The sequence below is a fragment of the Phoxinus phoxinus genome (assembly GCF_949152265.1).
Source record: "Phoxinus phoxinus genome assembly, chromosome: 13".
Classification (NCBI taxonomy): domain Eukaryota; kingdom Metazoa; phylum Chordata; class Actinopteri; order Cypriniformes; family Leuciscidae; genus Phoxinus; species Phoxinus phoxinus.
This window is the reverse complement of record NC_136888.1, coordinates 9,618,848-9,633,259: the sequence shown is the minus strand read 5'-3', so window position 1 is coordinate 9,633,259 and position 14,412 is coordinate 9,618,848. Positions and strand designations below refer to the sequence as shown.

At 37.4% G+C, this 14,412-nt stretch overlaps 1 protein-coding gene across 5 annotated transcripts in view; it reads right to left on the bottom strand.

The window, feature by feature from the left end:
- Positions 1-3,000: 3,000 nt before the first annotated feature.
- The window catches only part of plaat1l (phospholipase A and acyltransferase 1-like), an 18,750-nt gene continuing 7,338 nt past the window's right edge, over positions 3,001-14,412 (bottom strand). For 3 of the 5 annotated variants that reach the window (XM_079633897.1, XM_079633895.1, XM_079633896.1), the window contains 3 exons: positions 4,052-4,181; positions 3,717-3,970; positions 3,002-3,592 (listed from right to left, as the gene is read on the bottom strand). In XM_079633897.1, the coding sequence (XP_079490023.1) occupies positions 3,527-3,592; positions 3,717-3,970; positions 4,052-4,181 (450 nt within the window). In that variant the 3' untranslated portion in view covers positions 3,002-3,526. Of the gene's footprint in view, positions 3,593-3,716; positions 3,971-4,051; positions 4,182-5,766; positions 5,931-14,412 lie in introns of those variants that run through there. The other 2 variants (XM_079633899.1, XM_079633898.1) reach the window with 2 other exon arrangements.

The window sequence follows — 14,412 nt, the reverse complement described above, 5'->3', positions numbered from 1 at the left end:
TCTTTATTGGTGAAACTGTTTGTTTCAAGTGTGAGTTGCACAAATTGATTAGAAATGTTGCATAATAAAGGCAGATTAGTGGTATCCACATTTCTGTTGCGCACGCAAATCCACTGCCCCGCAGAGTTCAGCTCAACCCCTGGTCAAACTCTACCTGTGATTTCCTGATCCTGAAGACCTTGATCAGCTTTCTCAGGTGTGTAAGATCGGGGTTGGAGCTCGACTGCTGGGATGTGGCTCTTCAGGGCAAGATTTGAGGAACCCTGCAATAGAGGATTTCTATGAGCCGCATGCTCAAGATAGTCAAGTCAAATCTATTTTTTATATAGCGCACAATACACATTGTTTCAAGTCACCATTATCTATATAAAGGTTTTTACAATACAGATTGTTTTAAAGCAGCTTGACAGTGATAACAGGAACAAAGACTGGTTTGGCTGTACAGCAGATCTAGAAGAAAGTCTTTGTCCAGTTTAAAGGGTTAGTTCACCCTAGGATTACTCACCCTCATGTTGGTCTAACCCCGTAAGACTTTCAATCATCTTCGGAACACACATTAAGATATTTCTGATGAAATATGAGAGCGGTCTCACTCCTTCATAGGCTTCTAATTGATATCTGCCGGCCCAGAAAAGTTAGTAAAAACATTGTTAAAATAGTCCAAGTGACTACAGTGACTCAACCTTACGTTTACCAAGTACCCTTGGAGAATACCTTTTGTGCGATACACTCTTGGCTCATCATTTCTCCTGAAATAAGTGTCAGTGTAAATTACCACACTATTAGTCCTCAAACACTCAATGCATTCTCGGTCTACATTTCTTTTTGGTATTGGGTATAAAGCTGATTTATCATCTTTAATTATTTGTGCTTAAAGGAGCTAGAAGAAGTGTCTATTTATATTCATCCAAAAAGCAGTAATAATACTTTTCTTCTTTTACGTGTGCTGGTGTAATTATTCCCAGTGCCGTGAGAGATCTCTGAGCTCTAGCTCTGCTGTTATACGTGTTAATGCTACTCAGTGAATTAATTATGGGATTCAATCTAGCATTCATATCGCAAACAATAGAGAAGAACCTTAACAGATGAAACTGGGGTTCCGGTTCGGTGATTTCCTTTTGCTCGGATCAGCCTTACTATTCTCAGATGGATTCCTTTCAAAGAACCGACGCATACAGCAGATGAGTATTTGCCGACTGTTTATTCTTTGCTTTTATTTCACTTTCATATAATAACCGGAAAGGATTTTCACACAAGTTCTATAATATTTCAAAAGGAAGCTGTCAAAACAGTGAGCATGAGTAATGCAAAACCCCTACCGTTATCAAAGTCATTTGTGTACTTATAAACTGGCTTACTCCATAAACAATTATGTATCCTTTGATCTGAATGCATAACTCGTGATTAAAGTCCAGTTAGATATTAGGCTTAGGCTACAACTTTTTAATAGAGTATCAACACAAGACAGCTAAACTACACCGAACTCATTGTGACTGTTTGAGTTAATTGACTTTCTTAAATGGCAATAAGATTCAGAAAAATTAATTATGCAAATGATTTTGAAGTGCCTTGTAAGTCTCACCAAAGTAACATGTACATTACAATGACTTTGTGCAAAAGCAGTTAACACTACAACTACCAAGGCAGTCATTTTACCCTTGTAACTATGATAACTATGCAAATATTGGTTACTAAATCAGTTCATTTTCTCACAGTTTATTATATTTTCATATAATTTTCCCGTGGCGGTCAGAATGACTGTTTTGGCCAGTTTGGGGCATATACGTTTTGCATATGTGCCCATAAAGGTTTTACCTATGCACTGAAATGCATATTGACGATGTTTTTGTTAGTTATTGTATTCTAATATCCAAGGATGAATACATTTGTTTTAATTTTACAAAGAAAATAATAGAAAATGGATCAATTTCGACTTTGTATCTGTAATTACAAAAGCTGTTCTGTGGTTGTCGATTAACTAATACATTTTCACATACATTAGAATTAAAATGTAGTGTTCTGGTGTTTATTATTACCCATCCTATAATTACAGATTCATTATTTGTTTTCTTAGATTTGATATAGCTTATTGAAATTATATGCAAATAATGTATGAGCGGTCAGAATTACTTATAGTAGGCCTAGTTATAGAATTCCGGTAGTTCTAGTGTTAAAAACGAGATGGACAGGAAAGATTGGTCTGCTAAATCATTTTAGTGTTTGCTAAGTTTTATTCTTTTTCACATTTTTTTTTAAAATCATTTTTATATATTAGTTATTTAAGTTAAATGAAATGAAAATGAGAAATGCTGCCTTGCTTGGCAAATGAAATAAAATATTTAAAAAAAAACCTAAATATATATAAATAACGTTCACATACACATACACACACACTTAGACCACTTAACTTAGTGATTGCAATCAGGATGTGAAGAGACTTTAAACCAGCATAACAAAAAATGTTTCTGGAACAAATCACAAACCCTGCCTTTAAGTGTTAAACCCGATTTAAAACATGTTGGCTGCTACTTAAAAACAATGTTTAAGGATCCAACATGGCGTAACATAAGCGAGTGCCCCATAAGAGTGGGAGGCTTCCCTCTACGTTGATATTATAGTTAGTCTTATGACCTTTTTCTATCTCCCTCTGTTTAGGGAACTGTCCCTCTCTCACATACTGTACACCTGCATCCTTTTCCGTCATGCCACAGTGAACAGAGATCATCCAAAAAAATAAAGCAACGAGAGGCTCTTCAGTCATTGTTGTTTCCATGCATTCTATCCATAAATCAGTCAACGTGATGATTCGCCCCCTGCTGGACAGATGGTGTTTATCTGCTTGTTGTCAAATTTCTAAAGTCTACAATATAGATATTTATTTTTTTATATCTTTTTAATTTTTATATAATAATAATAATAATAAAATTAAGCTTTAATAAAATGAAATTAATAAAGCTTTAACTAAAGTGGGGGAAAAAATGAACAGAAATGACTCGGTTTTCGTGGAAGCCATTTTAATAACTTTCTTGTTGTACAAAATGTTAGTTGGCTTTTGTACATGAAAATATTTAGATTATTCATCGCGTTTATAGTATAAATCCATAAGGTCAGAGACATTTAATTTCTATACTAGTTACAGATGAGACAAATGTTTGTTGGCTTTTGTACATGAAAATCTTTAGATTATTCATCACGTTTATAGTATAAATCCATAAGGTCAGACATTTCATTTAATTTCTATACTAGTTACAAGATGAGACACAAATGTTTGTGCACTTTTACTGTCTGGCGCCTCCTTGTGGAGACATGCAAGACTTGAACCAGAAGATTCAATACACAACAAAACATTCAATACAATAAAGAGTATTGTGGTTTTTCCATTTGTTTTTTCAGACTGTATGCAACTTCAAATAATTTTGCATATTCGACATCAGTAGGTTCCAATATTTTGTTTCATTTAAGAATTATTTAAGAAAGAATGTTTTTGTATGATCTTGAACTCTTGTCTTCATGCATCACGAGTCCCTTAAATCGTTTTCTTCTCAAATATATCTTTCCAGGTGGGAACTATCTTGGAATAGACTTTTTCAATCTGGAAACAATTTTCAAAGATGTTACTCAACTGCCAATGCTGTTTTTCAGAACAAATGCAATAAGTCGACTCTACAATGAAAAAGATGATAATCATGTTTAGAATGAGAAAATATGGGTCTTACCTGCTCTGACTTTTTAATCCCGTTTCGAAACATTGTGGCCTGATGTTCACTGTTGTTGAACAGGATGTCAAAGGTGATGGGTTTCGCCATGATGTCGTCGATCTCCGGCTTGATGATAGTGTAGAAATCTCGAGGTGGATACTTGTCATCCAAGTAGTTTCTTACCCTGTACCTCTTCCCGACTACATCAAGCGGGTCAAGCTTTACTGCGGCGTTTATAGCTCGGCCGAAAAGGAGGAGTTTGGTGTCTGAATCTTGAAGAGAGATGATGGGAGAATGAGTTGTGAGATTTCAGATTTCACACTGACAGATCGCACACACACACACACACTCACCTCTGATGGTCAGATGGGCCACGTAAGGAACTCCGTCCCGTTCACCATAGTAAACTCCAAAATGAGAAAAGTAACTGTTTCCGGGAAACTCAAGGATATCTCCGGGGTAAAGCTTCGGACGAGAGTTATGCTGAGAAGAAGAAGAAAAAAGGAAAGATACTGTATAATGAAACTACACTTTAAAAGCACGATCACATCACACTCTTAAAAAGAAAAGGGTTCAATGGGCATCTGTTGTCCCAGTTTAGATGTAGTGATGGACTAAACGAAGATGCGTGATGCAGAAAGACGATGAAATAACATTTAATAAACACCAGGAACATGATAGAAATACACACTAGAATGTAACTTCAACACAAGACCTAGAACTGAGGAAGACTGTCTTAAATGCAGGAGGAAGGTAATCAACAGAACAGGGAACAGGTGAAGACTATAAGAAACTATGACAACGAAGGTACGTTTACACGACAACGTTGTACTAAAAACATGAAACAGTTTTTCACGGATCCGTGAAAACGTCTCAAAAACGCTATATTCTGTACACTTTGTAAATTTAACTGTCAGGTGAAACAGAGGATCAGGTGCGAAGGCAAGTTCTTGTAATAGTCTTTAATGAAGAATAAACACAGGCAGTCTGTAGTGCAAAGACACAGAACTGGAACAAACACAAAGTAGATATACTCTTCAGTAAAGGAAGACTCCTGTCTTGAGGATAGACTGCAGAGCTGGCAGAAACACAGTCCATGTAAGTGGTCACAAGCAGCAGGATGACAGAGCAGAGAGAGCACACAAGACGAGCACAACTCCTCTAGATTTGACAAGACAAGGTAAACGTTCATGTAGATTACATATCACACAGGCATGACTCACGTACACACTGCTAGAAGAGAGAAAGTAATGAGACTAAAGTGAGAACAGGTGGGGGGGGGGGGGGGGGAGAGAAAACAAGAGCAAACCTTGTAAACTTTGTAAAGAAAAACTATGCGCCTATAGACTAAACATGTAATAAGCATGCGCACGGCATCACCATTTTTACAAATTTGTGTTTTTGTAGTTTACAGAGAGACAATAACAGTATTGTTTTCAAAAGTTAGCATTTTCAGGCCCCCAAAATGCTGTTGTCGTGTAAATGAACGGACAAAACCCATAAAAAATTTGCCTTGTTTAGTTTTAGGTGCCACCACTTTCAAATAAAAATGGAAAATAACTAAACTTACAGAACCATATGGTTCTTGACTCAATGCCAGAAAGGTTCTACATAAAGAGAAATGTCTTAAGTGATTGCTTAATACTTTCATGTTTACAGGTTTAAATTTTATTTTCCAGTGATAAAGTATGTTTACAAGCTGTTTAATTCATAACATTTAATTAATTGCATAAAATTAAAATACATACTCTAAAAAATGCTGGGTTGTTTCAACCCAATTTTGGGTAAAATATGGACAAACCCAAATGTTGGGTTAAAAATGTAATGAAAAAATGTAACCCAACGGCTGGGTTTGTCCATATTTTACCCAAAATTGGGTTGAAACAACCCAGCATTATTTTGAGTGTAACATAAAAATGAATTAAAACGACATAAATCTAACTACATAAAAACTAAATCCATAAAATGACAGGAACCCCTAAAGGTTCTACATAACGTCTGACAGAACCTTTTAAGGTTCTATATAGAACAATTTTTTATAAGAGTGCAGAACAAAAATAATATTTACCAGTCCCATTGGTGTTCGCTGCGCTATCGATGCCTTTACTGTCGAAAACACTAGAGACGTACAGCGAGTCCTTCATTAAAGAGCAGCGAAGCATTAATCACATCTGATATCACAAACCTCAAAGGGGAGATTTATGGGGGAAGCCTATCAGATTATGACCTACAAGAACAAGCAATGTGCAGGTTACGCTCTCCTCTTTAAACACACACCCAGGAACTATTCTTCAGTGCCTCATGAAAAGACATCCAAAAAAAGGCCTTCATTATCTGTGAACGTGATTCTTTGTATATGGATTTTGAATGTCTGAAAGAGTACTAAGTGAAAGGAAAGATAATAATAAAATTGCAATTCGAATGATTTTTTATTTATTTTAGCATTTGTCAGAGGCAATAAGTTTCGAAAGACATCTCAGGTTAACTGACGCAACAGATTCTCAAGGGAGAGTTAAATTAAAGCCCAACTTCTCTTTTTATCAGGAAACATCTGCTCATCAAGTTGAAGCAAAGTGCAAAATGTAAATAAGCTGCTAAACGCATCACGCCCATCTCTATCTTAAAAGCTTTTCAAATGATCAAAGAAACCAAAACCTGTAACAAGTGACCATGAAATCATCAATCAATCACCTTTCAGCTCAACATTTAGGCTACCTTATTGAAATTAACGTGCTTGGACATTAATGTGGTTGCTAAGGTGTGTTATGCAGTTTATATGGTGTTAATGTGGTGATCATCATGCAAACTTTATATTTATTATAAGTCTCAGTTTTCATAGCTATCTAACGTTAGCTATTAATAGTCTGACTTGGCTGGTTAACTAGCGTCAGCGTAATGTTATAATGACCAAATAAAACCAGAAACAACTGTTCAGACTTGCATGTGAAAGGTAATTCCCCGAGATCTGGTTTGGATTGTACTACGGTTTGTAAATCCTCAAAATAATCAGGGATTGTTCCTTCAGGCCACTTTTGAGAGTGGTTGATATTGCCCGGACCAATATGGCGGTGCAATTGATGTACAATCTAGCGACCAATGGGGCAGCATAGCGGTTTAATGAGCTTTGGTAATAACTAGGCAAATATTTATTTTACTATACTAGTAATTTCTAGCTAGAAACTATATCAGAATTGAACATTTCACACAAACTGACCACCAACCACAACTTTCAGAGACGGCATCTTTATTTTGCTCAACACAGAATGCAAAGCACAGGATTGTAGGATAGCAAAGGCAGTGAAGGATACGTCTATGCTGCTTTCAAAAATCAACTAGATGAAGGCATCTCAGGAGACAGGAAGTAAAGCTAAATTAGATTCGGACGTGCCTTGATGCCTTCCTGCCTTGGAATGCAGCTATTCCCTACTTCACATGCTATCAGAGATTCCCTACTTCCCACTTATGTCGTTGTAGCTCGTCGCATTCAAGTGCTTTGTTGTGGTAAAGAGCAAGAATCATGAAATCATTGTGAAAATCGTATTAAAGCCAAAATGATATTTAACGTCCCATTCATTGACATTCATATAAACATCCACTACTCTAGATAGTCAGCTTGCTGACAATTCTAGAATTTCTGTCAAATACAGGCTATTTTTGTTAAATATGCACTTCAATGACAAGATGATGTAGCTGTTTTGGGGGGAAAAGCTAATAAAGAATATCAGTCACAGCAGTAATCGTTCTCCCCAAGCTCCGCCATATTTAAAGTTATGTTATATTATGCCATGGCACGCACAACTCCGAAACTTGGGTATCAAACGAAGAAAACACTCATCAACTCCTACACTTGTCAATACAAAAAGGGAGGTGAATGCAATTGATTCCAAAACATTCAAATCCAAAGCACCTCAGTCGAAGAAGCTTGCAAAAAGTGATATAACGGAGGACCTAAAGTTAAGTCACACTCTAAAAAATGCTGGGTTGTTTCAACCCAATTTTGGGTAAAATATGGACAAACCCAAACTTTGGGTTAAAAATGTAATGTAAAAAATTTAACCCAACGGCTGGGTTTGTCCATATTTTACCCAAAATTGGGTTGAAACAACCCAGCATTTTTTAGAGTGCAGGTACAGCAAAGCATCATTCAAAAAATCAGACAGTCACAGGAAATAAAATATATGGAAAAAGAAAATTCGACCAGCATCAAAATGTTGAAAGAAGCACTGGAAGTGAAGTTTTCTGAAATATTCGACATTCGGAAGGAGAACAGAGATTTGAAAAACAAAAACAAAGAGATTCCTAAGCGGATGTCTGATTTGGAGGACAGATTAAATGACCAGGATCGCCACTGTGTTTCGAATGTTTTGAGGATAATGCCAAGCCTCGGGTGATGGAGATCTGCAGTGGTTCTCGAGGAAGAGCATAACTTTGTGGCGAACAATGTTGACATTGCTCATCGTGTTGGAAGATCAAATGCAGACAGCGGCAAAAGAAAGAAACCAGGGCCTGTAATAAGATTCGCTTCCAGAATTTCCTCGAGATCTCACACGGAAAGGAGTGAATCTGATGAAGAACAAGATGGACTTCAAAAGGAGATTCTGCGTAGCTGTCTATGATTGTAAGGTCTTCTTTGGCCTTCGATTGATATGGAAAGAAGACAAGATTACCTTGATTCTTTGTTGGAATCTAAAGGAAAATCTAAATACAATAACTGATGAGAAACAATCAGGCTTTCTGAAAGGGTGTTATATCGTAAATAATATCAGATTCATTTTAGATTTAATTGACTACAAACATCTTATATCAGACGATTGTTTTATATTATTTACTGATTTCTATAAAGGGCACGGTTGAACACTCTCTTATGTTCAAAGTCATTGATATATATTTTTTTTTTAACCACTTCATACACTTTATAATGGTTGTAGTAGTTCAGTCCAATTATTTCAGTACCTTTCACAATATTAATTTTACTTAGATTAGTATTATTAGAAGGAATAATATTCTGAGTAATTTACAGTTGGATTGATACCTTTCTAAAGTTTAGCTTTAGACCAAACCGTGTTGTAGTTTATTATCATGTTAATTATTGTTCCTATCTCTCCAATCCCTAAACAATCAAAGGTCCTGAAGAATGAAGCTTCCTGAACAAGTGAGTGCACAATTGTCAAGAATGACTGCAGGAGGGAGCAGCGGTCAGACAGCAGGACTCGCGTGGCACGCCTGCCATTCAGATAATGTGCGAGAAGCACATGCCTTTCCCTCTCATTCTCCCGGGAACTTAAAGGATGAGAGACAGGGCCTAATCATATCCCAGCTGAATATCCCGGCCTTGGAAAGAGGTGACATTTCTGCCGGAGGAGAAGTTCTCTGGTCAGTGCCACCTGCCGTGTGGCCCATGTGCAGCCCCCACAATGCAGTATGAGGGAAATTCACCAGCTGCTGCTTCAACTGCCTCTGAGGAGCGGCTGGGATTTCACTGGCAGGTTTAGTCTAGAGCAGGGATTCCCTGGTTTTTCTCCACGCAATTGGTAAATCAAAAATATACAGCGAGGAGAACAAGTATTTGATACACTGCAGATTTTGCAGGTTTTCTCCCTTACAAAGCATGTAGAAGTCTGTCATTTTTTAATCATAGGTCTTCTGTGAGTGACTGAATCTAAAACAAAAATACAGAAAATCACATTGTATGATATTTAAGTAATTCATTTGCATTTTATTTTAAGTATTTGATACATCAGAAAAGCAGAATTTAATATTTGGTAGAGAAACCTTTGTTTGCCATTACAGAGATCATAGGTTCCCTGTAGTTCTTGTCCAGGTTTGCACCCTCCATACAGACCTTCTCCAGATCCTTCAGGTTTCGGGGATGTCGCTGGCCAATACGGACTTTCAGCTCCCTCCAAAGATTTTCTATTGGGTTCATGGCCGGAAGCTGGCCTGGCCACTCCAGGACCTTGAGATGCTTCTTACGGAGCCACTCCTTAGTTGCCCTGGCTGTGTGTTTCGGGTCATTGTCATGCTGGAAGACCCAGCTACGACCCATCTTCAATGCTCTTACTGAGGGAAGGAGGTTGTTGGCCAAGATCTTGCGATTCATGGCCCCGTCCATCCTCCCCTCAATACGGTGCAGTCGTCCAGTCCCCTTTGCAGAAAAGCATCCCCAAATAAAGATGTTTCCACCTCCATGCTTCATGGTTGGGATGGTGTTCTTGGGGTTGTACTCATCCTTCTTCTTCCTCCAAACACAGCGAGTGATTTTAGACCAAAAAAAAAAAAAGCTAATTTTTTGTCTCATCAGACCACATGACCTTCTCCCATTCCTCCTCTGGATCATCCAGATGGTCATTGGCAAACTTCAGACGGGCCTGGACATGCGCTGGCTTGAGCAGGGGGACCTTACGTGCGCTGCAGGATTTGAATCCATGACGGCGTAGTGTGTTACTAATGGTTTTCTTTGAGACTGTGGTCCCTGCTCTCTTCAGGTCATTGACCAGGTCCTGCCGTGTAGTTCTGGGCTGATCCCTCACCTTCCTCATGATCATTGATGCCCCACGAGGTGAGATCTTGCATGGTGCCCCAGACCGAGGGAGATTGACCGTCATCTTGAACTTCTTCCATTTTCTAATAATTGCGCCAACAGTTGTTGCCTTCTCACCAAGCTGCTTGCCTATTGTCCTTTACCCCATCCCAGCCTTGTGCAGGTCTACAATTGTATCCACTAAATTCTATTTAGAAACTCAAACCAAAAATATAAAATTTTGTGCAGTTGCTGATATTTATGACAAAAAAGTCAGTTGAAATTCTGATAAGTTGTAATGTAATTTTTTTTTTTAATACAGAAAAAATGCACTGCAAATAGTCAACGCAACCAAATACTCACAACAAGGCAACCAAATACAGAAACACACTGCAAATACTCACAAGATCCGGAGTGGCTCTGGGCAGATCCAATAGTTTTAAACTTCAACAGAGTACCCGCCGCCTACAAGGAAGTTAATGCTTGTCAATGGAGAGTGGCCAGACTCTATGTACAAATGAAATGTAGGAGAGTCTGGTAGGACCAGGCTACCCCAAACCTGGCTGGGACCGCAATTTTAAATTAATTGAATTTGCTAGTGTTTTTTTTTCTATTTGCATGCATTTTCTTCAGTTGCAGAGCATTGAGCTCTCTCAGCCAACTTATAAAAGGCCTTTTACTTGCCAAAATATATGAACTATCAATCTGACAACAGAAGGAATGTATTAGATTGTGAACAAAGTTTTGATCACATTGAAATTGGCATACAAAATGTGATACAGTATGAGTTATATGGTTGAAATGATCATTTACATGTATTTGGTCACTATGAGTTGGCTAGTGGTTTTCCACACCTGACAGCTGTCACTTCCTTTTGTAATCTGGATGTCTTCAGCACTTACTTGAGCATGAAGTCATTAAAGCACTCATCATGTCCTGTCCTCGTTTACATTTGCTCAGCTTTCATCCAACAGGTCCAAACTCTCAGAGTAAATATCACTAGGGTTACAGCAGAACATTTGGATTTCAGTTGTGTTTCTGCTGACTTTTGTTTCCAGTGTTGATGTTAAAGGGATAGTTCACCAAATAAAGAAAAATGTATTTACTCACAACAAACCTGCATAACTTAGTTTCTTCCTTGAACACAGATTATGTTCAGGACAATTTTAACTGCTTATAGACTATAGTTCTAGATATGCAAGTGCTTTTTGTGTATGTGTGGTTTCATAAATTGAGAATACATTTTATATAAAAAAATGTGGGTGGAAATATTGTGATTTGTTCTTAAAATTGTTCGTATGAACATTTCACACACACATTTGTGTGTATGCATGCTTAGTGAATGAGACACATTTTCCCCTCAAATCTGAATTATTGTGATGTGTCCAGATGTTTCACTTTTGATATTTAGTAGTTATCATTAGATTCTCATTCATGGGTAAAATGCCCCTTTAAGAGCTGAGAATGGCTCTGTCACATTCCATGAAATCATTTTATTTCACATACAGTACAATATACAGTATTATCAAAAGCTCTATTGTTTTGAGGGAGATCTAACCCAACTTTACTCAAAATGACACTATCATTATTCAGCTGATCCTACAACCCTGCAACCTGCAAACAAAGAATCTGTGTCTTCATTGTCATATAAAACGGTCTCGCTGAGGCCAGAGCAGCATTTGCCATCTCCTGTCAGAATCTCCACCTGTTTCTTAACCGTTGATTACGGTACCTTTGACCTCGCTGATAGAAACGTACACAATGGCAGGTCTTTCAGGAGTCTGCTCGTGTGGCCCTTATGGAACAGCTGTATCAACCACAGGAACGGCAACTGGCCGGCAAACACAGGCCTCTTACTTTAATGGCTCAAACGCTAATGATTCAGCATGAACATGTGAGGAAGCCATTAGCTGATCCCCCTCAAAACTTCATGTTGGATTTAAATCAGTCAGGGCTGATGTAGACATGTATTTTGGTAGTTCATGATCTAACATTCTGAAGAAATTATCTATAAAAAGCCTTGATGAATTCCACAGAGATATTTTTATAATCGAATCTTACATGCACAGAAGGCATTCAACATTATGATGTAGGAATGGTTTTCCAAGCAATGTAATGTTGAATAACTTATAATGCAACAAAGAAAATACAATAATAAAGGGGCAACATCTAAATGGATGTACGTAACAGTGTAAAAAATGAAAAACTATAAAATTGTTGTGCTTTATTGCTATCTTAAATTAGGATAATTTTACACATTTGTGTATGCACATACAAACATAAAAATGAGTGAGTGAGTGAGTGAGTGAGACCAAAAATGATTCAAACACCATATATAATTTGTTACTAGTGGGTGCAGGACACTATAGTTCATTTATGTAAGTGAGGATAGCAAAATAAAGTAAACTTTGACATATTATACCCACACATTCTTCATACAGTGGACCACATTTTTACAAAATATGTGACCAAAAATTATTCAGACACTTTGATCTGACCATGTTCTACTTAAGCGTTTTTTCTTTAATTACTAATGCAACCGTTTTACACCACAGACTAAACAAAATTTGTTGTTGACCTGAATTGGTATTATATTTGTACTTAAATTTATCAGCTGACAGATATTCAACCTAACTCATGTGTAAAACAGTCTAACAGAAGAATGGCCAAAACCAGTGAAATATCAACTGATTTGATAGCTCTGAGTCCTTGTCATATTGTATTACCATTTTCTAAACTATAGCCAATAAACTGTGATAATGTGAGAAATGTTGAAGGTGTCTGAATAAATTTTGGTTTGATTGTGTGTGTGTGTGTCTGAGCCTGGGTTCTCCCAAGGTTTTTTTCTCCATTCTGCCCTGATGGAGTTTTGGTTCCTTGCCGCTGTTGCCTTGCCTTCTGGCTTGCTTAATTGGGGACATTTAATATTCAACAATATCATAGATCTGCCTCAAGGTGGGCGATGATCCAATTTTTATTATTTTTTATTATTATTATTTTCATGTTATCACTGTGAAGCTGCTTTGATACAATCTGTATTGTAAAAAGCGCTATATAAATAAAGGTGACTTGACTTGTGTGTGTGTGTGTGTGTATACAGTATGTACACATACATACACACACACACACACACACACACACACACACACACACACACACACACACACACACACACACACACACACACACAGTATATAATTGATTGAATAGATTAATTTCAACATTATTTAGCCAAAATGTTTTGGGTAATTTTGTTACCTTTAATTATAGTATTTACATGGATTGTTTTGTTTACAGTTTAAAGTTAGCTGCAAATCTTTTATAGTTTTTCCCCCCAATACTTTAATAAACTTCAACACAATACATTATACATATATAGTGTCAAATGAACTGTGGAAATGTTCAGGTTTTTTTAGTGAAGAAAGTTTGCACCTATTAAAAATAAGAATCTATTGTGTCTCTTTTTTTTTTTTTTTTTTGCTGGAGTAAAACTGTGACCGCTAACCTGTGTCCCGCATCTACATGTACTGAAAAAGTGCTGAACTAATCTACACCTTGGGTTTTTCAAAAGAATAATCAATAACTCAATGATATAAAGAATAATCAATGGTTTTGACTGACACAGAGTGATGGGCGGACCTGCTTACACGATCATGTCATGGAGCTTCTATAGCGATCTGAAGGCACGCACACAAGCAGCCAAGGCTATTTACAGCTTCTGTGTGCCACTGAAATAGACTGAGAGTTGAATTTCAATAGGAGTCTTACAGCTCAACCGCTCTCGGTCTCTAAATCTATCTATCTCTCTCCACTCCAGCTGATTTTAGACCACAGGTGTTGACCTTAGCCATTATGAGCTTCCACGTTCACATTCCCCAGCAGCTCCTGTTTCTGTCCGTGGAGCAGCAGTCTTACATGTGATCCCAGAGTCAAGCAAAAATAGGCAAAGGCATAATGAATGTAGTCAGTGCGTTTCAATGTCAAGAAAGAGATGTTCCTGGATCAATATCCCTGTCCCTGTTGGTTGATAATATTCAGCCAATCAGACTGTAGGATAGATCCGAGCTGAACAACATTTCCCTCTGACTGTAGCAGCGGTTCATATTTAGGATTAGTGTTTGACCGGTCATATGTTACTCTTTTCATTTCAATCCACAGCAACAATCTTCCACCTTTCAGTCATTTAACATCTGT